The following is a 23,850-nucleotide window of genomic DNA, read 5'->3' as shown; positions in this document are numbered from 1 at the left end:
GAAAATAAGCCCACAATTTCCTGGTTGCACTCTTTGCTGCCTCAGCTTATCCCTGCTGAAACCCTCATTCGTGCCTTTGTTACCTCCAGACTTGACTATTCCAGTGCTCCTCTGGCCAGCCTCCTATCTTCCACCCTCCATAAACTTGAGCTCATCCAAAACCCTGCTGCCCGTGTATTAACTCACACCCAGTCCCGTGCACCCATCACCCCTGTGCTCACTAATCTACATTGGCTCCCGATTAAGCTAATGTCTCGATGTTAAAATTCTCATTCTTGTTTTCAAGTCTCTCCATGGGCTCGCTCCCTCTCTATCTCTGTAACCTTCTCAGTCCAATAACCCTCCAAGATCTCTGCACTCCTCCAATTCTGGCCTCGCGCGCATCCCCGATTTCCATCGCTCCGCCATTGGTGGCTGTGCCTTCAGCTGCCTGGGCCCTAAGCTCTGGAATTCTCTCCCTAAACCTCGCTGCCTCTCTACAGTTGTTGTTGTTGTTTAGATCATCTCGTCTCTTTGAAAACCAGGTCTTGATTTGTACGCGCATCCCGTCAGTGAGACCGTTGTGCAACGTGTACCACTGTGTAAGTGTGCGACACGTGTCACGTGCAGCAAGCACATCATTAATACCATGCAAGTGCATCGCAGAACCAAAAGCAAAGACCGGGGGTGGGGTAGGGGCCATAATTCCACGTCAGATTTAGAAGAGAACGGGTCATTCCGAATCCACCAACCCCAAAAATGTGAATTTATTATGGAAATTGGTGAATTAAAAAACAATTTTATTGATCCTGACCCAAAGACTCCATTTCCTGCCTCCACAATGTTTTGTTGTTGCCTGTTTCTTGCTTTTTGTCATCGTCCCCCAAACAGCCTTGGGAAAGGTTGAGAAAGCGTTTTAAAAGCATTTTTTTAATCTTTTGCAAAGTTTGAAATAATGTTTGTCTCCATATGTAGCCATATCCCTGTAAGTGCTGCCTGCAGCATTTTACTCTGATCACTCATGCAATTTTCCTCCCTCCGCCACTCACGATTATTGATAAGCACTCAGTTCCAGGCCCATTCTGGGCTGTGATCTTGCCATGCATGGCAAATTAAAGCTGAACTAAAGGAAATCCCACAAGGTGGTCACTAAACTTAATGTGCTCCACCACTGAGACTGTAAAAATGGCCCCTATTAAACGAGCTGGAAGCTCGAGACCAAGGCCGGCATTTGTTCAAGAATCCATCACCGAACCAGTAATTGGAAAAGACAGTGCGGAGTGCCTCTGGGAGACCATGCTTCTCACAGGTTGTAATACCTGTCCGATGGCCAGCTGTTCCCACCTGAAACACCTGTCTTATTTAAGACAGCTGTTTTAATCCTCACAAATAGGCACGTCATCCAGGGAGGTGCGGGGAGAGGAGAGACAGCAGGCAGACATATCAACTGGAAAGCCAGCCACAAACAGGGGCTTGTGGCAAATTGATACCCAGGATGTGTTTCGGTATGCAAGACTAGGCCCGATAGCATGAATGAATTTACCATGTCTCAATTTACATTTATAACACAGTTCTATAATGGTTACTCTGTTGTTAAAATGATACTGATGGGGTCTGAGCACATTCAGAAGCATTTCAGTCTTCACTTGTGCAATAGTTGCCTTATGCGTTATTGTTCCTTTGAACAATACGTTTCAGCCAGTCACTGACAGGGAGAAACAGTGCTTTGAAGTTATTCAAGATTGATTTGACTCCCTCTGTGAGCTTCCAGAGTTGCAGGCATGCTTCTGTTTGATAAATGACATTACATACAGCCTCAGTGAAACTCAGCTACTGATACTGGTTTATTAACTCAAATGGAAAATGCACTATTTTGTGAAGCTGAAGCTTTCAGTATGGAGGATTAGTACACTCATTTGCTGGTTCAATTAAGAACACATACATTCATAAATGCACATATATGTGTGTGTATATATATATATATGTATATATACACAGACAGACTGAAAAAGAGACAGATAGACAGAGAGTGACAGAGACAGAGAGAGAGACACACACATACATCGAGACAGAGAGAGAGAGAGAGAGAGAGAGACAGACAGACAGGGAAAGAGAGAGACAAATAGAGAGAGAGACAGATAAAGAAAGACACAGAAACATAGCGAGAGACAGACAGACAAAAATAGTGCGAGATAGCAGGAGAGAAAGAGACAGAGACAGACAGAGAAGCAGTGAGGGAGACCAAGAGAGACAGACAGGTGCAGTGAGGGAGAGAGGTGGTGAAAGTTTGTATTTTTATCATTCACAAGTGGCATTTTCACACTTCTAACTGTTGGATGGTTTGTTTTGCACGATGCTTTAACAGGCTTACCTCAGTGTAGTTTGTGGATGGCAGGGGCAGCGCTTGTCACACTTTATTCCGTAGACTCTGTCGGGACACATCCGAACCTCGCAGGAATCTCCCTTGAAGCCCGGTTCGCACAGGCATGCGCCGCTGATGTGGTAACACATGCCTCCATTGAAGCAACTGCATCTCTCAGCACAGTTTTCTCCATACATACCAAAGGAACATTGATCCTGGCACCTTGCAGAAAATAACACATCGTTGGAAACAAAAGTTACAAGCGATTGCAGCTTTTAAAATCAAGATGCAATTACATAGGACAAGGGCAGCAGGCGACTGGGAACACCACCACCTCCAAATTCTCCTCCAAGTCACACACCATCTTAATTTAGAAATATATCGGCGTTCCTTCATCGTCGCTGGGAAAAATCCTGGAACTCCCTCCCTAACATCGCCTTGTACCTTCACTACAAGGTTCAAGAAGACGGCTCACCACTACTTTCTCAAGGGCAATTATGGATGGGCAACAAATGCTGGCCTTGCCAGTAATGCAGACATCCCATGAATGATTTTTAAAAAAATTTAAAATTGCATAGAATTTACAGCAAAGAAACAGGCCATTTTCCCCAACTGATCTGTGCAGGTGTTTATGCTCCACACAAGCCTCTTCCCAACCTACTTTATCTCCTCCTATCAACATATCCTTCTATTCCTTGTGTTTATCCAGCTTCCTAGTGGTGGGTGATGTGCAACTTACACCACACGTTAAAAAAATCCACACACAGACATCTTCCAGCCCTTCAATTGGAGTTCAGGACTGGAACATCAGGTCCTTCATTGAAACATCTGCAAACTCATGTGGAAGCAAGTCATCCTCGTTCAAGGGACCGCCTATGATGATGATGATGATGACATTACCTCATTGGATGGTAAACGAACTGCACGTCTGCTTTCAATGTTATTTGCTCAAGGTGAAGATGCTTCACTCAGTAAGCCCTCTTCCTGGTAATAACACATCAAAGAATGACCTGGACCTCAATCTTCTAAGCCTGGGCTTTTGATTGTGTGAACAGTAGCCTTGAAAGACATTTTTTTCACCAATGAAAACCCAGTTTTTCTGAATGATTTAACTCAGTTAACTGAGCGGTTATAACTATAAGGAAAGACTGAACAGTCTCGGGCTCTTTGCTCTAGAAAAGAGAAGGTTGGAGGGGATGACTTGACAGAGGTCTTTAAAATTGTGAAGGGGTTCGATAGGGTAGACATAGAACAGATGTTTCCACATGTGGGCGAGATCAAAACTACGGGCCACAAATATAAGATAGTCACAAATAAATCCAATGAGAAATTCAGGAGAAACTTCTTTATCCAGAGAGTGGTGAGACTGTGGAACTCGCTACGACATGGAGTAATTGAGGCGAACAGTATAGATGCATTTAAGGGGAAGGTAGATAAGAAATGAAGAAGAAAGGAATAGAAGGATATGCTGATAGAGTGAGATGAAGTAGGGTGGAAGGAGGCTCGTGTGGAACATAAACACCGCATGGACCAGTTGGGCTGAATGGCCTGTTTCTGTGCTGTACATTCTATGTAAAGTTATTTTCAAACAATGAGAGACTGAGAACCGATGAGTCTATATTTGGCATGTTAGGCCAATAAACACTATTTTAAAAATTAAATGAACTATTTAAAAAAAAAACCTGGTAACTTCCCCGTTTAAGTACAGATGATCTATTTCCAGGCAGCAGGGTAGTATTATTTTGTCACTCAGCTTTTTAAATTATTAGTTCACGGGATGTGAGTGTCGCTGACAAGACCAGCATTTATTGCCCATCCCTAATTGCCCTTGAGAAGGTGGTAGTGAGATGCCTTCTTGAACTGCTGCTGTCAGGATTTTGACCCAGTGACGATGAAGGAATGACGATATATTTCCAAGTCAGGATGGTATGTAACTTGGAGGGGAACTTGGAGGTGGTGGTGTTCCCATGTGTCTGCTGCCCTTGTCCTTCTAGGTGGTGGAGGTCATGAGTTTGGGAGCTGCTGTTGAAGAATTATAGCCCAGACTTAGCTGAGATGATGATCACAACACAATGATGCTTTGATTGTTGCCGACTTATTTTGTCAGAGACTCAAGGTTTGGACAAAGCCTACTCTATGCTGTTGTGAATTCATAAAAACTCTGTGACATCGAGTATTGATCATCAATGCCACCGAACTGACCCTTTTCTGTTGGGAGATACTTTTGGACAATTTGAAAGTGGATTGATGGATTGTTAATATCTGCGCTGTCTCTGAAAGAATTAATGTGCTATGTTTCAATCCAGTGTTCTATTAAATTTCTAAAAAAAAATTCTCAGAAAGCAAATTGGACTGCAAATCTTTGTTGCCATTAATTCCCTGTCCTCTTGCTCCTATGAAGTTTATCCATATATAAAAGTTTTAACATTTAGATCTTCAACATAATATTCAGAAGATATGTCAAGAACAAGACTTTGTTTTTTTACTAATAAGGGAAGATCTTTTAATATGTGAGTCTCTTAGATCAGTTATTTTATAAGGTCATTGTCCTTAACTAAATGTACAAGGGAAATAAATATTTTGGAGGTCAACAAATAAAACTCTTAGGGGCCGAAATTGCCCTGTGGCTCATCCGGGGGTGGTATCCTTCTGGGCCCAGGTCAGTTAACGCCTGGGGTGGATGTCCCGCCCCTGGCGTGGAATTGCCATTTGCGCCCCTCAAACATGGCGGAACACTGTCTCAGGCTCTCCACCTCATTGGAGGGGTGCTCCTGAGACGTCAGCGTGGCACTGAGGTCAGCGCCGCGCTGAACAGGTCAATGCGACGTGGCTGCTCCGCGTATTGGTGATGCGCCACAGCGCCCCACCCCTTCATTTAAGGGGGATGGCCGCTGCAGACTGCATGGCCCTTTGGTGGCCACCACTGGGCTACCAGGGACAATCTTGACCGGTGCTGTGGCCCGGAACGCAAAGAGGAGTGCCGGGCTGCATGATGGCGGCCCAGACGAGATGAGGCCTGCCATTGTCGGGCAGGAGGAAAAGTCGGCCGACAAAAAAAAATGACAACCTTTCCTTTCAGTGGCGCCCTGGGCGGATGTCCACGCAAATGGGTCGGTATGGGGCGGTGAGGGGTCGGCGCGCACAGCGATGATGTCATCGCCAGATGTGCACCAGCCCGGGGCACAAATCGCGGTGCAAACTCTAAATCACGGCCAAAATCTCGGGGGCAATTTCGCCTAGGCCCCACAGTTGCCTGTCACCGGGCGAAAAGGCAATTGCTCCCCGTTAGCGCCTGCCGGCGGTACTAACGGGATGCAAAAAAGGGTCAATTTCGGCACCTTAATTTCCAATGTAGAAAAGAAATAGAAACAGAATAAAATGTGGTTACCCTATTCAATGGATAAACAATATTGAGCATACTTGATTGGTTGGTAATTTTACAATGTGCAACTAACAACCAGCAAGGAGAAAGGTTTCGTGACTGAAGGTTTCATGAGGAGAAAGAATAATTGATAAATCTGGGTTTATGGTATCAACTTAACAATTTTACTTTCAGCAGAGATCTAAATAATCAGATTCAACAGCCCAGGAAATGAAATCAGAATATGAGAGAGAAAGAAAGACCTTGCATTCCTATTGGGCCTTTCACAACCTCAGGACATCCCAGAGCACTTTGCACCTGTTGTAATGTAGGAAACGCAGCAGCCAATTTGTGCACAATGAGCTTCCACAAACATCAATGTGAAAATGATGAGTTAAACTGTTTTTAATGATGTTGAAGGGATAAATTTTGGCCAGGACACCAGGAAGAACTCCCTTGCTCTTCTTTAAAATAGTGTCATTGGGATCTTTTATGTCAACCTGAGAGGGCAGGCGATGCATCAGTTCAACGTCTGATCTGAAAGACGCCACCCCTGACAGTGCAGCACTCTCCGAGTACTCCCTCCAGTGCAGTCCCTCAGTACTGCACTGGGAATGTTAGCCTGGATTGGGGGCTCAAGTCTCGAGTGGGATTTGAAACCGTAACCTTCTGACTCAGAGGCAAGCGATCGACCCACTGAGCCATGCCAGATACATAGAGTGCGATTAAAGTTTACAAGCCCAGCAATCCCAGTAGCAAGATGATTAGTACCAATGAAGCAACGTAACCACAACACACATGGACGGTTGTACAACAGAGATTCAGCGGCCCATCATTCAAAGCCACAAAGTTTAAATCATTAGATTATGAATCACCACATTAAAAGGGAAAAATAGAAAGCTTTTTTCCTTTAAATAACCCAAACTTCTTTTCTTTTATTGTTCCAAAACTTTAATTTTAGATGAGTCATCTGGAACTAACTGAACCCAAATGTTCGTTCAACATCTGCTCTCTGCAACAAAATATTCGACAAGAGCTGAATAGAATAAGAATAAAACAAAATACATTAAGAATTGCCCGCCTCACCACAAGGGCTGCAGCTGCTCAGGAAAGCAGCCCACTGCCAAGTCCTCAGGGCAAATACTGATGGGCACGAAAATTGGACTTGCCAAAGTCACTCGCATACCGAGAATAAATTAGAAAAAAAGCTTCTGCGCTAACTTAAATTTCAGCAGCGCACATCTTATGTAACTTGTAAAACATCTCAGAGTTTCTATTGCTCCACCGGCATAACACAGGGGGGCCAAAATTCAGTGCCGCCAGAAAGCAGATGGTGTTAAGGCCTTTTTTCCCCGATTAGCGTCGCAAAGCGGCCATTGGATCCAAATTCAGCTTTTTGACCACAAAAGTGTTCCAGTCTTATTTGCCCTTCAAACCTGAAAGTTTGCAGTCTTAATTGGGGCGTTATTCCCACAGGATCACCCTCTTAGGGTGATGTGACAGCTGCCATTGCAGCACAGGCGCGAGGGAACAAGCATATTGGTGCTGCTTTGGAGAGGATGGCCGCGGTTCTGCAAGAGTCAACGGAGCAGCTAAGTGCTGTCATATCTGGTGGCTTTCAGACTGTGGCTCCTCGCATGCAGTCTCAGCTGGATGCTGTCCGGGACCTCAGTGTTGCTTTCGCGGCTGGATCCACCATGGGCCACGGGGGATGTTCCATGTGGTGCCACAGCACCGAGCTGAGCTCCCTCAGATTGGTGGTGGTGGTAATGTGCTACCCCCGGTGACTGACTCATGGTCCTCGGGCCAGGATACGGATGATGCACCCCCTCCGGCTCGCAGCATTCCTGGCCCCAGACCTGTCACTCCACCAGTGCCTCCATGCATGGCCTCGCCCGAGCCAAGCAAGACTCAACCCTCCCAGGAGGGTGTTGACCAGTCTCCTTCCAGGCCCAAAGCTGCTCGAGGGCGTCCTAGAAGGACATCTGTAGCTTCCACACAGGGTAGCAGCCTTCCCACACCCATGAGTCAGCCAGTGAGGCAAAGTCGCAGGTTAGACATGCCTAAGAGGGATTTTAAGGAAATGTACAAGGGTGGTAAATGATGTTTATATGCTATTTTTCTGCACTGTTTATTGTTCTGGTAGTTGTTTGGAGTTATGTTGATTATGTATTAAATCTTTACTATACCTGGGCTGCTGCATAATGTGAGATGAGCAGCTTCCGCTCTAAAAGAATGAGTTCTCAGGTGGCTGAAGAGTCCAATGTGGGAACTACACTCTCTGTCACAGGTGGGGCAGACAGTGGTTGAAGGAACGGGTGGGTGGGGAGCCTGGGTTGACGTATGCTCCTTCCGCTCTCTGCGCTTGTTTTCTGCACACTCTCGGCAACGAGACTCGAGGTGTTCAGTGCCCTCCCGGATGCTCTTCCTCCACTTAAGGCAGTCTTGGGCCAGGGATTCCCAGGTGCTGGTGGGGATGTTGCACTGTATCAAGGAGGATTTCAGGGTGTCTTTGAAACGTTTCCTCTGCCCACCTGGGGCTTGCTTGCTGTGTCGGAGCTCCGAGTACAGCGCTTGTTTTGGGAGTCTCGTGTCGGGCATGCGGACAATGTGACCCGCCCAGAGGAGCTGATCGAGTGTGGTCAGTGCTTCGATGCTGAGGATATTGGCCTGGGTGAGAACACTGACGTTAGTGCGTCTATCCTCCCAGTGGATTTGCAGGATCTTGCAGAGGCAGTGTTGGTGGTACTTCTCCAGTGCTTTGATGTGTCTGCTGTATGAGTCCACATCTCTGAGCCAAAAAGGACGGTAGGTATCACCTACTGCCCTGTAGACCATAAGCTGGGTGCCAAATTTGAGGTCCTGGTCTTCAAACACACTGCAAGATTCCAAAATTTGAGGAAACCCCCCAGTGTTTGGACTCATTGAAAAGGAAATTCGATTTGGGACTATGAAGCAGAAAGTTTGGGATCCTAAAATGCTTATGGAAGAAATCTACTAGTTTTAACCAAGTTTGGGATTTTTAAAAGGTGAATGTTGGGTCTGTGAGAAAAGGACTGCAAGAAAAGAGGTGGATTCAACCTCTAAAAGGCCAGTTTCGATATTGGAGCTAATCAAGCTGTCTGAGCACATACTGAGTTAATCAAATTGTCTGGGGAACTGTTTACCCTCGAAACCTGCCCCTAGAAGACATTTACATTTCAACAATCAATCCCAGGAAGTAGTTTCAATCCAAGCACAAAAACCCATCCAACACATGCATAATGCTAATCGCCTTTCCGGCCTGCATAGAAAGCAGGGACCCAGGCAGACAACTCGACACCAGAAACTATCTTTAACAATTGCGACTCGAAACCCACAGATAATTCCAGCAATTGACACATTTTCAATCCGGTTACCAGTAACGAGCCCGCCAAAATTCAACGAGCCCGCCAAAACTTAAACAAAGGACCAAGGTTGATTTGGCGCGCAGATAAGGAAGCCTCCATGGGTATAATTGAGACCTTTTTACAGTCAGGACTGTACTTTGCTTCTACACCAGCTTCATATGCTTCAGACCTGGCAGACTTCAAGATCAGCACACCAGCTTCGTTAACCTAGTTCTTCAGAACATCAACCAAGACAGTATCGGCAGCGACCAGGACACCAAGCATGCCGCGGCAGCAAGAGGCTCACGAAACAACCACCAAGATATTACCAGCACCCAAATTGGGAATATTGAGCCACCGCGACCAACGATTTCAAAACCGAAGTCAACTCGACGAAAACCCAAAGATTCGCAAGCTGTTTCCACTCTACAAGCTATCCCTCAGCTACCAACAGGTAAAACATTACCTAAAAGAACTTTAAAACTTACTGCTGAAGGAAGAAAGTGGGTACTTACCCCATAGATCCAATACTTGCCCTACCGCATCAGCGGACCCAACTGAGGAACACGCAGCAAGAAGTCCTCTCCCACGTTCGGAATACTGCTAGCAGAATCAACCAAATCCAACGAACTCCAAAACCGCGACCAATTACCGACTGTCAAGAAAGGATTGGTGAGCATAGTCCCTGAAGCCCCAGAGCCTAACCGAGTTAGATAGAGGAATTGGGAGGTGGGAGGTGTTGTACTGCTGTGTATTCTCTTGTGTTTTAGTAAAGGATTCCCCATTAGAGTGATAAGTTTTCTCTCATTTGAAGTGATAAGTTTTCTCAGTTTTTAATAAAAGGTGTATTTATTCTTCTTGAGTAAAATCCATACCTTCTTTGCACAAAACAGTTGTCTGCTGCACTTTATCACACCCTGATTAATAAATCCAAGCTCGAGAACCAGGGAGTGGGAGCGACTCACAACCGCTCTGGTCAGGACAGACCCACCACCCCCTACAGTGGGTATCACTACTGACCTGTAGACCATAAGCTGGGTGCCAGATTTGAGGTCCTGGTCTTCAAACACTCTCTTCCTCAGGCGACCGAAGGCTGCGCTGGCACACTGAAGGTGGTGTTGGACCTCGTCATCGATGTCTGCCCTTGCTGACAGTAGGGTCACAAGGAATGGAAAATGGTCCACATTGTCCAAGGCCTCACCGTGGCTTTTGATAACCAGGAGGCAGTGCTGTGTGGCAGGGGCAGGTTGGTAGAGGATCTTTGTCTTACGGATGTTTAGTGTAAGGCCCATGCTTTCATACGCCTCGGTGAAGGTGTTGACGATGGCTTGGAGTTTGACCTCCGAGTGTGCGCAGACGCAAGCGTCTTCTGTGTACTGAAGTTCGATGACAGAGGATGGGACGACCTTGGATCTGGCCTGGAGGTGGCGAAGGTTGAACAGATTGCCAGTTGTTACCGCCTGGAATGCTGAGCTGGGGTGACATTTCCAGTCTGAGCCCCTGGATTGAGATCTATGTTTACTCCCTATGAATCTCAGGATCTTTATTTCTCTCCCTCTCTCTCTACTTTTTTTTCCCTCCCTTTTCTCTTTCTGTATTGCTATTTTTCTATCTCCCAATCAAATTTTTTCTTTCTGTTGCTCATTCCTTTTTCTGTTTCTATTGCTTTCTCCTCCTCTCTCTCTCTCTCTCCCTCAATCTCTTTCTCCCCCCACCCCACTACTTGAGTGTGGATTCGGATTTGAACTCCTCCGGTCCATTGAAGAGGCTCCCGGAGCTGGATCCGGGCTCTCGCCCTGTCCGGAGCTCGCTGATCTGCCCCAGATGATCTTACGGGACTTCGCTGCTGCCGACTCAGCTGCTGTCGTCAAGCTAATCCGGCTCCAAAATCTCTGCCACTGTGCACTGGCACCATCTGCTGAATGGCCAGCTTCTTCACGCTGAGAATTGGTCCAGTGTTGGAGCGGCAGCGGTGCGCACTTTTACCACCTCATTCCTGCCGCAAGCCCCACACCGCCAGGAGTCTCGTCGGTGGCCCACACCGCTGCAAGGCCTCCCGGCTTGAATCTATATTGGGGCAGGCAGTTACAGGTAGTAACGGTACTTCCCGGGACCGTGTAATTTGCGGCCAGGAATGTGGTGGAAACCATGTTTGTGTGCGTAAGTTTAATATTCTCATCCTTGTGTTCAAATCCCTCCATGGCCTCGTCCGCCCTCCCTATTATCTGTAACTTTCTCTGTCCCAACAACTCTCCAAGATCTCTGCGTCCCTCCAATTCTGGCTTTTTGCGCATCCACCGATTTCCACCACCATTGGCGGCCGTGCCTTCAGCTGCCTAGGCCCTAAGCTCTGGAATTCCCTTCCCAAACCTCTCTGTCTCTCTACCTCTCTCTCCTCCTTTAAACCTATCTCATTGACCAAGCTTTTGGTCACTTTTCCTAATATCACCTTATGTGGCTCAGTGTCAAATTTTGTTTGATAATTGCTTCTGTGAAGCGTTTTGGGATGTTTTACTGCATTAACAGTGCTATATAAATGCAAGTTGTTGTTGCTGCTGTTGTCCTGCTAATGCTTTAGAAGGTGCTTATCAAAGCTGCCTATGGGCAGACACTCTTCCTTGATTGATATTATGAAGTTATGAAGAGTTTTGATAGAGTAAATAAGGAGTAACTGTAGGTAGGAGGGTCAGTAATCAGAGGAAAATAAAATAAAAGGTGGACTTGCATTTTTATAGCACCTCTCATGACGTCCAAAGCACTTTACAACCAATGAAATACTTTTTGGAGTGTAGTCACTGTTGTAATGTAGGAAACACAGCAGCCAATTTGCACACGGCAAGCTTCCACAAACAGCAATGTGATAATGACCAGATAATCTGTCTTTGTGATGTTGATTCAGGGATAAATAATAAATATTGACCAGGACACTGGGTATAATTCCCCTGCTCTTCTTTGAAATAGTGCCATGGGATCACCCTGAGAGAGCACGTCTCAGTTTAGTGTCTCATTCAAAAAACGGCACCTCTGACCGTGCAGCACTCCCTTAGTCAGCTTAGATTTTTGTGCTCAAATCTCTGGAGTGGGACTTGAATCCACAACCTTCTGACTCAGGTGAGAGTGCTACCATCTCAGCCACAGCTGTCAACCCCGATTTAAGGTAATTGGCAAAAGAAACGGGGGGAGAGAAGAAGAGAATATAATTAAAGTTGTTGTTGTTGTAGCATGATTTGATCCTGACAGTTTTGAGGAATTACTGACCCATTCCATGAGTCAATGCAGTTAATCTTGTAGCTGGTGATAGGCTACATACAAATGACAGCATGAAACATTCCACTAATAACTATACTGCAGGCTACAACCTTTCAGATGTAAAAAGCAGAATTATTTACACTGGAGGCATGTGCTAAGGCTGAACCTCCCTAGCTGCATCTATTTCCCCATCAAGTTTGCCTCAGTCAATCGAGACTAAAAGGATTAAGGCATGCACTCTCCACGGGAATATTAGGCTGCATTTGCAGGTTTGAGATTGCTAAGTGCATGTTCAACAGCTTAACAAGTGGCCCAGCAGCATTATTGCAGATATGTTAGCGTTAACGTTAAGCATTAGCTGTCATACATCCAATCACACAGAAAGTAGGCAGAGAACAGTGCTTTCCTGTGAGTGTGCTAGAGAGCAGACCTCTTGGCTCTTGTTTAATGCATTATCTGGATAATTGTATCTCCTTGCCTTTAGCTGTGTATCGATGGCCCAGATTTTCTTGAACTGGGGCATCTTGCAGCGAGCCCTATTAGTTAGACTTTTCCCCCTCACCCTTCAGCTTGAATATGCTTTGCGCCGTAACTTGCTAGAAGTGGTAGTTGATAACGGAGGGCAACGGAGCAACTGGGACCCCAGTGAACAATGGGAGCAACTGTCTATCTCCTTAACCAATTAGATTTAAGGGCTGAGAAAGAAACAGAGGAACGACGGAAAAGGAAATGGGGTGAATTAGAGTCAAATCAGGTGCAGAAAGAGACATAAAGAGTGAGAAAGAAAGATTGGATTAAGAAAGAGAGAAAAAGAGACATAAAGGAAAAGTAAGAAAACATTTAAAAATGTTAAATATAAAATTTTATAATCTCGAACAATGTACCTCTACAGGAGTGTAGACTCCACAGTTTAAATTGTTCCCTTTCTGGGCCGGAGAGGTTGAGTGGCATGATATTGGACTTTTTTTCCATAAAATTTGACACCATAATTATATTTATGTGCCTGAGGGAAATATATACTGCATTCTATCAAATTAGACTGAGTCATTTACAAAATAGAAGTAAGTTTATTACTATAGAAGTGACATCAACTTTACACCAATTCATCTGACTCAATAGCTGAACCTATTAGGAAGCTAGCCAGCAGTTCTGTATGTTATTATCCCTATGGTACCTCATCGAAAACGTAGAGCAACAATAACTTCGATTTATATAGCATGTTTAAAATAGTAAAATGTCCCAAGGCGCTTCACAGAAGCTTTATTAAACAACATTTGACACCGAATTACATAAGGAGATATTAGGACAGGTTTGTCAAGAGGTAGTTTTTAAGGAGCAATTTTATGGAGGAGAGAGAGATGATGAAGCAGAGAGGTTTAGGGAGGGAATTCCAGGGCTTAGGGGCCAGACAGCTGAAGGCACGAAATGATGTAAATCGGGGATGTGCAAGAGGCCTGAATTGGAGGACTGCAGAGATGTTGGAGGGTTGTAGGCAATTATGTCATTAAGCTGCGCGGAATGGCGGGGGTTGCCTAAAATGGCAGCCGTCGGGGTAGCAGCTCCCTAGGGAGCTCCCTACTAAACAGCTCCTCGGCCCTCAAACTCCACCCTCAAACTCCCCCCTCCCACTGTCTAAACTTCCCCAAGCCCCAGCCCTAGCCCTAATAGAACCCAATAGGGGGTCTTAAAGACTTAAATCCCCTCCCTAACCCCAACCCCGCGAATCCCAAACGTTCGGGCCTACCTGAGGCCTCCCGCCACACCGCACATCGGCGACTCCTGGCTGGATCTCCTGCAGCGACTCAGCGTGACTTGGGCCTCCCAGCTGGACCTCCTGCAGCGGCTGGATGACTTGACGCGACCTGGACCTCCTGTGGCGACTCAGCGTGACTTGGGCCTCCCAGCTGGACCTCCTGCAGCGGCTGGATGACTTGACGTGACCTGGACCTCCTGCGGCGACTCGGCGGCTGGACCTGGCTATCGGGCCTCCAACTCTTCCCTCCCCTCCATCTGGACCTCTCCTTCCCCACTGATGGCCTGGTCTCCTCCTCTCCTCCAGCACGTGGTGAGTACAATGGCTGTGACCCCCCCTGCTTCCCCCATTCTGAACCCCAGTGCACCACTGCCCCCCCCCCCCCCGCAATGCCTGCCCCCAACCAAGCCTCGGACCACTTACTATGAAGGGCGCTACCCAGCGCCGAGCCTGCGGCTAACACCACACTGTAGGCAATTAGGCCCATATAGCAGTGCCTGGTCACCAGTCATCCTGGACCCCCTAGCCACTGGACCAAGACCTCGCTCAACTAAGCCCGTGTGGTAGCTGGCGTGCAACGACCACCCCACGTTAAAAGAACTCACGCACAGGCATTTTCCACTCCTCTAACGTGAAGTTCGGGACCTGGAACGTCAGGATCCTCATGGACAATCCCAACGCCGCACCGCCATAGTTGCCCGGGAACTTAGACGCTTTGATATCGACTTCGCCGCCCTAAGCGAGACCCTGCAGGCAGGGGAAGGCCAGTTCAAGGAACAGGTGGAGGTTACACCTTCTTCTGGAAAGGGAAACCAGAGGCAGAATCCACGGAAACGGCTTCGCCATCAAAAACAAGCTAGTCGACCGCCTCAAAGCCTTCCCCTGTGGGACTAACGAACGCCTCATGATGCTTCGACTCACCCTATCCCGGAAGCAGTGCACCACAGTCATCAGTGCTTACGCCCCAATACTCGATGCAACAGATGAGGCCAAAGAGGATTTTTACTCCAACCTCGAAAAATCCCTGTTCTGCGTCCCCACGGGCAACAAACTGATCCTCCTCGGCGACCTCAACGCCAGGGTCGGCAAGGACACAGACCTCTGGGGAGGCGTGATTGCCAGAGAGGGGGGTAGGGAAAGCCAACTCTAGCGGTACCCTACTCCTGACAAAATGTCTAGAGCATGAACTTATCACCAACACCTTGTTCCACCAGAGGGACAAATACAAGGCATCGTGGCAACAACCTCGCTCCACACACTGGCACCTGATCGACTATGTCATCGTCTGAGCCAGGGATCGCAAGGATGTGCGCATCACCCGTGCTGTGACAGGAGCTGCGATTGCTGGATGGACCACTGCCTAATCCGATCCATCATTGACATCAACATAGCCCCAAAGCAAAGGGGGCAGTAGAAGCAGTGCCGCAAAAAAGTCAATGCCGGGGCACTTAAGGACCCAGCTAAGAGAGCCCTATACAGCCAGCGCCTCCCAGCTAACCTGGCGTGCCTTGATGACTCCGAAATGCAGAATGTCCACAGCGCTTGGTCTGCCCTCTAGGCCTCCATAACCATTGTCTGCAAAGAGATGCTCGGTCACTCAACCAGGAAACATCAGGACTGGTTTGATGAGAATGATCAGGAGATTCACGAATAGATTGCAAGCGCAGGGCACTTCTGAGCCTTAAACAGCAACCCAACTCGGGAGCAGCAAAGCAGCATTACAGACGGCTAAAGGCTGAGATCCAACAAAAATCCCGGGACCAAAAGAGCAGGTGGTGGATGGAGAAAGCACAGGAGATACAGCAGCTGGCCGACAACCATGATGTGCGAGGATTCTTCACCACCGCAGTCAAGGCCACCTACGGGCCAAACAACCAAGGCCCTGCCCCACTGCTGGTCAAGAATGGGGAAACACTCATCAAGGACACCGAGGCAGTCAGGGCCCGCTGGAAGGAGCACTTCGAAGATCTCCTCGATCGAGACTCGGTCTTTGACTCGAGTGTCCTCGACTCCATTCCGCAGCATGCGACCCGCCACCACCTCAGTGAGACCCCAACACTACACGAGGTAGAAAAGCCATAAGACAGCTAAAAAACAAGGCTACGGGTACGGATGGAATCCCTGCTGAGGAAGTGAAGTATGGCGGAGAGGCACTGCTGGCGTGGATACACAACCTTATCTCCCTCACCTGGAGGGAGGAGAGCATGCCGGGGGATCTCATAGATGCAGTAATCGTGACCTGACCATCTTTAAAAAAGGGGACAAGTCCGACTGCGGCAACTACAGAGGAATCTCCCTGTTATCAGCCACTGGGAAAGTCATCGCTGGAATCCTCCTCAACCGTCTTCTCCCTGTGGCCGAGGAGCTCCTCCCAGAGTCGCAGTGCGGATTTCGTCTCCTCCGGGGCACAACAGACATGATTTTTACAGCGCGACAGCTATAGGAAAAATGCAGGGAACAGCGCCAGCCCTTATACATGGCCTTCTTCGACCTTACAAAGGCCTTTGACACTGTCAACCGCGAGGGTCTATGGAGCGTCCTCCTCCGTTTCGGATGCCCCCAAAAGTACGTCACCATTTTCCGCCTGCTCCATGACGACATGCAGGCCGTGATCCTTACCAACGGATCCATCACAGACTCAATTCACTTCTGGACTGGGGTCAAGCAGGACTGCGTCATCGCCCCAACCCTCTTCTCAATCTTCCTCGCTGCCATGCTCCACCTCACAGCTGATAAGCTCCCCGCTGGAGTGGAACTAAACTACAGAACCAGTGGGAAGCTGTTCAACCTTCACCGTCTCCAGGCCAGGTCCAAGACCACTCCAACCTCTGTTGTCGAGCTACAGTAAGCGGACGACGCCTGCGTTTGTGCACACACACAGGCTGAACTCCAAGACACAGTCGACGTATTTACCGAGGCATATGAAAGCATGGGCCTTACATTAAATATCAGTAAGACAAAGGTCCTCCGCCAGCCTGTCCTCGCCGCACAGCACTGCCCCCCAGACATCAAGATCCACGGCGTGGCCCTGGACAACGTGGACCACTTCCCAAATCTCGGGAGCCTCCTATCAACAAGAGCAGACATTGACGACGAGATCCAACACCGCCTCCCGTGCGCCAGTGCAGCCTTCGGCCGCCTGAGGAAAAAAGTGTGTTTGAAGACCAGTGCCTCAAAACTGTCAACAAGCTTATGGTCTACAGGGCCGCAGTAATACCCGCCCTCCTGTATGGCTCAGAGACGTGGACCATGTACAATAGTCACCTCAAGTCATTGGAGAGATCCCACCAGCGATGTCTCCGCAAGATCCTGCAAATCCCCTGGGAGGACAGATGCACAAACATTACCATCCTCGTCCAGGTCAACATCCCCAGCAATGAAGCACTGACCACACTTGATCAGCTCCACTGGGCAGGCCACATAGTTTGCATGCCAGACATGAGATTCCCAAAGCAAGCGCTCTACTCGGAACTTGTCCATGGCAAACGAGCCAAAGGCGGGCAGAGGAAACGCTACAAGGACACCCTCAAAGCCTCCCTGATAAAGTGCGACATCCCCACTGACACCTGGGAGACCCTGGCCACAGACCGCCCTAAGTGGAGGAAGTACATTCGGGAGGGCGCTGAGCTCCTTGAGTATCGTCGCCGAGAGCATGCAGAAATCAAGCGCAGGCAGCGGAAGGAGCATGCGGCAAACCAGGCTCCCTGCCCACCCTTTCCCTCTACGACTATCTGTCCCACCTGTAATAGAGACTATGGTTCTCGTATTGGACTGTACAGCCACCTAAGAACTCATGCTAAGAGTGGAAGCAAGTCTTTCTCGATTCCAAGGGACTGCCTATGATGATGCAGTGATCTGGAGGACCCATGCAGACAGCTTGACGACTTTTAAATGGAAAAAACACGCATGCGCGATAATTTGAATGGGCCGCACCGCCCCTTAAAGGGGCCACGCACCCAAACAAAAATTAGCGGGAACATTGGTTGTAGGGTTGGAGGAGTTTATAATGATAGGAAAGGGTGGGGCCATGGAGGAATTGAACAAAATATAAAGATATATGAAACTTATTGCCACTTTACGATACAGTATTGATAAGTTCCATTACCTCTCTCCTGTGTAGCCAGCTCCACACTGACACTGACCCGTGGCTGAGTCACATTGTCCACCATTATGACACTGGCATTCCTGTGAGCAGTTTATTCCATATCTTCCTTCAGGACAAGGCTGGCCACAAACCGTTCCCTTTAAAGTTAAGTATTTCAGTCAATCATTTGTTCTTTATAATCATTATATTTACATAACTTTTTAAACAAATCTAAATAATCGAAGTGGCTTAAGATTAAATACCCAGATTTATTTGATTGATTCTTGGGATTAGAGGGCTGTCCTATGAGGAGAGATTGAGTAGAATGGGCCCATATTCTCTGGAATTTAGAAGAATGAGAAGCGATTTCATTGAAACATATAAAATTCTTAGAGGGCTTGACAGAGTAGATGCTGAGAGGTTGTTTCCCCTGGCTGGGGAGTCTAGAACTAGGGGATATAGTCTCAGAATAAGGGGTCGGCCATTTAAGACTAAGACAAGGAGAAATTTCTTCACTCAGAGGGTTGTGATTCTTTGGAATTCTCTACCCCAGAGGCCTGTGGATGCTCAGTCGTTGAGTATGTTCAAGACAGAGATCGATAGATTTTTGGGCACTAAGGGAATCAAGGGATAGGGTGGGAAAGTGGAGTTGAGGTAGAAGATCAGCCATGATCTTATTGAATGGCAGACCAGGCTTGAGGGGCCGAATGGCCTATTCCTGCTCCAATTTTTTATGCTCTTATGTTCCCTAACTCAAAGGTGAGAACATTGTTTGAGATAGGGCCACTAATTGTGTTTAATCAGAAACAAAATGAGCTTTTTTAATATTTCCCCCTTCCCACCATGACTGTAATTAGGACACTTGTATCACAAAACTAGAGGGAAATGCATGGCTTGTCAACGTAATACATGTAACACAGATTTAAGGGTAAATTTCATGAATTACCACTGCTGGGAGGCAAAGCTAGGAAGATAAGTTGGAAAAATTGCCCTATGCTTAAAAGGTAGTGGGCACACACAGCACACCTAAGAAACATCTGCAGCACACACAGAAAAGCAAGGAATCACATTGGTTTCTCTCCAGCTTTTGCTAATACAGTCATCAGAGTTTGTATTATGTACAATTCTTGAACACAATTAATTGAAAGCCTAATATTGTTAGAGAAAGAAATATTTGCATTTATATAGCACCGTTAAAGACCTCAGGATGTCCCAATGCACTTTACAGCCAATGAAGTACTTTTGAAGTGTAATCACTGTTGTAAGGTAGGAAACACGGCAGACAATTTGCACACAAATATGATAATGACCAGGTTATCTATTCTTTGTGATGCTGATTGAGGGATAAATATTGGCCAGGACACCGGGGATAATTCCCCTGTTCTTCTTTGAAATAGTACCATGGGATCTTTTAGGCCTCCTGAGAGGGCAGACGGGACCTCGATTTTTAACATCTCATCTGAAAGACAACAGTATACAGTAAACATCTCAATGTGCCGGAGAAGTACTACCAACGCTGCCTCCGCAAGATCCTGCAAATCCATTGGCAGGATAGACGCACCAATGTCAGTGTTCTCGCTCAGGCCAATATCCTCAGCATCGAAGCATTGACCACACTCCATCAGCTCCGTTGGGCTGGCCACATTGTCCACATGCTCAACACGAGCCTCCCAAAGCAAGCGCTCTACTTGGAGCTTCGACACAGCAGGCGAGCCTGTTGTCCGACAGTGCAGTACTCCCTCAGTACTGCACTAGAGTATCAGCCTAAATTCTTGTGCTCAAGTCACTGGAGTGGAATTTGAACCCACAACCTTCTGACCCAAAGGCAAGAGTGCTACCCACTGAGCCACAGCTGACACATAGAGCTACATTCAACAAGTGATATCTCTTCTCTATAGTGTTCAATGCTCGGTACTTACAGTCAAACCATAAGACTGAATCTAATTTCCAAGCCAATATATTTCTAAATTCATTAAACACATTTTTATAACATAAATAAGTTTGAAAAACTACTATCCGGATTTCGTTAAGAGGTTGGGAGCAAATTGAATAGCAGAGAAGTTATGTTAAACTTATATCAAACCTTGGTTACACCAAACTTAAAGTGCTGTGAACAGTTCTGGTCACCACATTATAAAAGGATAAAGGCGCACTGGAGAAGGTGCTAAAAACATTCACAAGGATCATACTCGAACTGAGAGGATATACTTATCAGTTAAAGCTGAACAGGCTGGGGCCCTTTTCTCTCGAATAGACAGGAGAGCCCCAAGTGGGCAGAGAAAACGCTTCAAGGACACCCTCAAAGCCTCCTTGAAAAAATTTTACATTCCCACCGGCATCTGGGAATCCCTGGCCCATGACCATCCAAAGTGGAGGAAGAGCATCCAGGAGGATGTTGAACTCCTTGAGAGCAAGCAGAAACCAAGCGTAGACAGCGGAAGGAGTGTGTGGCAAACCAGACTCCCCAGCCACCCTTTCCTTCAACCACTGTCTGCCCCACCTGTGACAGAGACTGTAGGTCCTGCATTGGACTCTTCAGTCACCTGAGAACTCACGTTTAGAGTGGAAGTAAGTCATTCTTGACTCCGAGGGACTGCCTATGAATGAATGAATGAATGAATGAATGATTTAAGGGGAAGCTAAATAAGTTCATGAGGGAGAAAGGAATACAAGGTTACGCTGATGGGGTGAGATGAAGAGGAATGGGAGGAGGCTCGTGTGGAGCATTAACACCAGCATAGGCTTCTGTGCTATAGACTCTATGTATGAAGCAACATATCACTTGCCAAATGTAAATGCTTCTGATGTAAACTGGGAAAGTGTGCCTATTACACATGTTCAAACTGAAGCACCTGCTTTCAAACAGAGCGATCAAACCTGGCTTAAATATCAAATCAAAGGCGAATAGCTTGGGAGAGGCCTTGAAAGTAAAAGCTTTAATAAAGGTGTTAAAAGACACAAATAACAATTCATTTAATCATGTTGTTTGTTTCAAACCTTATTTTGGACAATAGAAGATTCCGTTAGGGAAAATAAAATGTTTTTTTTTCAAAAGGCATTTTGAGTGATTTGACTGGTTCATCACCAAGAAGTGACAGGCAACTGTTTACATAAAGACGCAGTTTCAATGTTAAATGTTGACATAAAAGCATTACCAAAATCCATGTGACAACAGGAAATAATGCTTATGAACATGAAGTGTGCACCTAGACATGAGACTGTTAATATATATATACAAACATATAGATCTAGGTATATAGATATAGATTACCATCCATCCAGGAGGGCACGAGCATTCTCCTGTCACGTGGTGACATACTCCGCCATTTTGACAAGGGCATCGCTCTTCGCACTGAGGTCCATGTTTACCTGGAGGACACAGATCCTCACAACTAGAAAACCAAGCAAAATACAGAAACATTAACAAACACATATTAGAAGAAAGAAAGACTTGCATTTCTATTGTGTCTTTCATGATCTCCGGACGTCCCAAAGCAATTTACAGCCTCTGAAGCACTTTTTGAAGTATAGTTACTGTTGTAATGTAGGAAACACAGCAGCCAATTTGAGCACAGCAAGATTTCACAAACAGCAATGAGATAAATGACCAGATAATTTTTTTTTTTTTTTAGTGATGTTGGTTGAAGGATAAATATTGGCCCAGGTCACTGGGGGTAACTCTCCTGCTCTTCTTCAAAATAGTGCTATAGGATCTTTTACATCCACCTGAGAGAGCAGACAGGGCCTCCGTTTAATGGCTCATCCGAAAGACGGCACCTCCGACAGAGCAGCACTCCCTCAGCACTGCACTGAAGTGCCAGCCTAGATTTCTGTGCTCAAGTCTCTGGAGTGGGTCTTGAACCCACAATGTTCTGACTCAGAGGTGAGAACACACCAACTGGCTGACACCAAGATAAAGACAGGGAGATAGAGGGATGGAGAGATAGAGTGATAAAATCATAGAATGATATCAAAGATTCCCTTTGACTTTTTAATGATCTTATCTACTTATAGAAGGATATAGCACAGAAGGAAGCCATTCGGCCCAACATGCCTGCGTCAGCTCTTTGAAAGAGCTACCCAATTAGTCCCACGCATCCCTGCTCTTTCCCCATAGCCCTGCAAATGTTTCCCCTTCAAGGATTTACCCAATTCCCTTTTGAAAAACAGACAGACAGATAGATGGATGGATGGATAACCAATCATTATGCCTGCTCAGCATACACATTCTAATTGGTTTATTGGTGAAAGCCAAAGGAATTTGTTTGATTCTAAACTGTTGATTCTAAGCAGAAGATTGCCCTGAACCACATTGTTTGCAATTACTAAACAAGAATCATGTTATAGGTTACAGCCAAATGCATTTTTTGTTAATCCAGGTATTTTTTTCCCACATTCATTATTATAATCCAGTGAATTGTAGAATTAAACATCGGAAACAAACTTGATTCTTATGCCATCCATTATTCACTCAATGGGGCCATGAATCCAGGATTATAATTGATGTTATGTGCAGTTCCCACTTGCTGATGCAGTGCCCTCTCTATCTACAAAGCAGACCCAAGTGAATCACACTGATTTTCAATAAGTATCATTCCAAACACTAATTGTTCTGAATTGTAGTTAGAACGTAAGCCTCTGCGCTGTTATGTAGAAGAGTTAGGAATTGCATGCAACATTGTTACTGCCACCCAAGAATGCAAATGATATGAGACCTTCACCATACACACAATTTTGTTTTCAATAACAAATACAAACGGCGTTTTTGCCTCCCAAAAAAGAAAATGGAGAATAAAATTACTAAGCATTTGTTGCCGTCTGTACTTACAATGCACCAGTGTATCCTGGAGGGCATTTACATTCACCAGTCATGTGATCACAAGTTGCCCCATTTTGACACTGGCATTTTAAATGACATCCGTTCCCATACGTTCCGGCGTTGCAGATCTCTTCACACCGCCAGCCTTTGTACCCAGGAGTGCAGAAGCATGCTCCAGTGATGGGATTACACAGAGCTCCATTCTTACACTGACAGCGGTTGTTACAGTGAGGGCCCCAATGGGTGCTGTCACATGCTACAGAATAAAAGAGAGAGAGAGAGAGAATCCTTGGTCACATAAGAGTTAGGAAGGCTATGGAAATCTTCAAAGACTTTGCACACAATTCCTTATGATGTTATTTATACACATACAGCAAAATTATAACGACGCAGAAAATCATTGCGTTGTAAACATGGTAGCTTAAATTGAGACATGATTTACTCATTATCGCCTACTTATGATTTTTCTATTAAAATGCAAGCTGACGTTAACTTTAAAAAAAAAAGAACAGTAAACTAGTGCAGTGAGAGACGTTCTAGTCAGAAAGAAAGAATTTGCATTTGTACCATGCCTTTCATGACCTCAGGATATCCCAAACTGTTTTCCAGTCAATGAAGTACTTTTTTGAAGTATAGCCACTGTTGTAATGTAGAGAAATGCAGCAGCCAACTGTGCAGAGCTGTGTATTTCTAAGTCACAAGGGCTTTCATGGTGGATTGTCACATGATCAAAATGCGACTGCAGCTTCCTGGATTTCTGTCATTTATTACATAGGGCTGGAATTTCCTATGGCTGGGCGGTGTTGGCCATTGTGGGTGGTAATGAGGTGAATGGGAATTTCCCACCTGAGGTACGCTGGCGGTTTCAAAGTCCC

The 23,850-nt window shown here is 46.3% G+C and overlaps 1 protein-coding gene across 3 annotated transcripts in view; it reads right to left on the bottom strand.

The window, feature by feature from the left end:
* The window catches only part of megf10 (multiple EGF-like-domains 10), a 293,005-nt gene that overhangs the window by 82,875 nt on the left and 186,280 nt on the right, over positions 1-23,850 (bottom strand). For all 3 annotated transcript variants that reach the window (XM_070887065.1, XM_070887086.1, XM_070887076.1), the window contains 4 exons: positions 22,985-23,231; positions 21,428-21,548; positions 18,178-18,314; positions 2,351-2,563 (listed from right to left, as the gene is read on the bottom strand). In XM_070887065.1, coding sequence (XP_070743166.1) covers positions 2,351-2,563; positions 18,178-18,314; positions 21,428-21,548; positions 22,985-23,231 — 718 coding nt within the window. The remainder of the gene's footprint in view (positions 1-2,350; positions 2,564-18,177; positions 18,315-21,427; positions 21,549-22,984; positions 23,232-23,850) is intronic.

The sequence above is a fragment of the Pristiophorus japonicus genome, chromosome 1 (genome assembly GCF_044704955.1).
Source record: "Pristiophorus japonicus isolate sPriJap1 chromosome 1, sPriJap1.hap1, whole genome shotgun sequence".
In the NCBI taxonomy this organism is placed as follows: Eukaryota; Metazoa; Chordata; class Chondrichthyes; family Pristiophoridae; genus Pristiophorus; species Pristiophorus japonicus.
The sequence above is the reverse complement of the archived record's forward strand: the minus strand, read 5'-3'. Positions and strand labels throughout refer to the sequence as shown.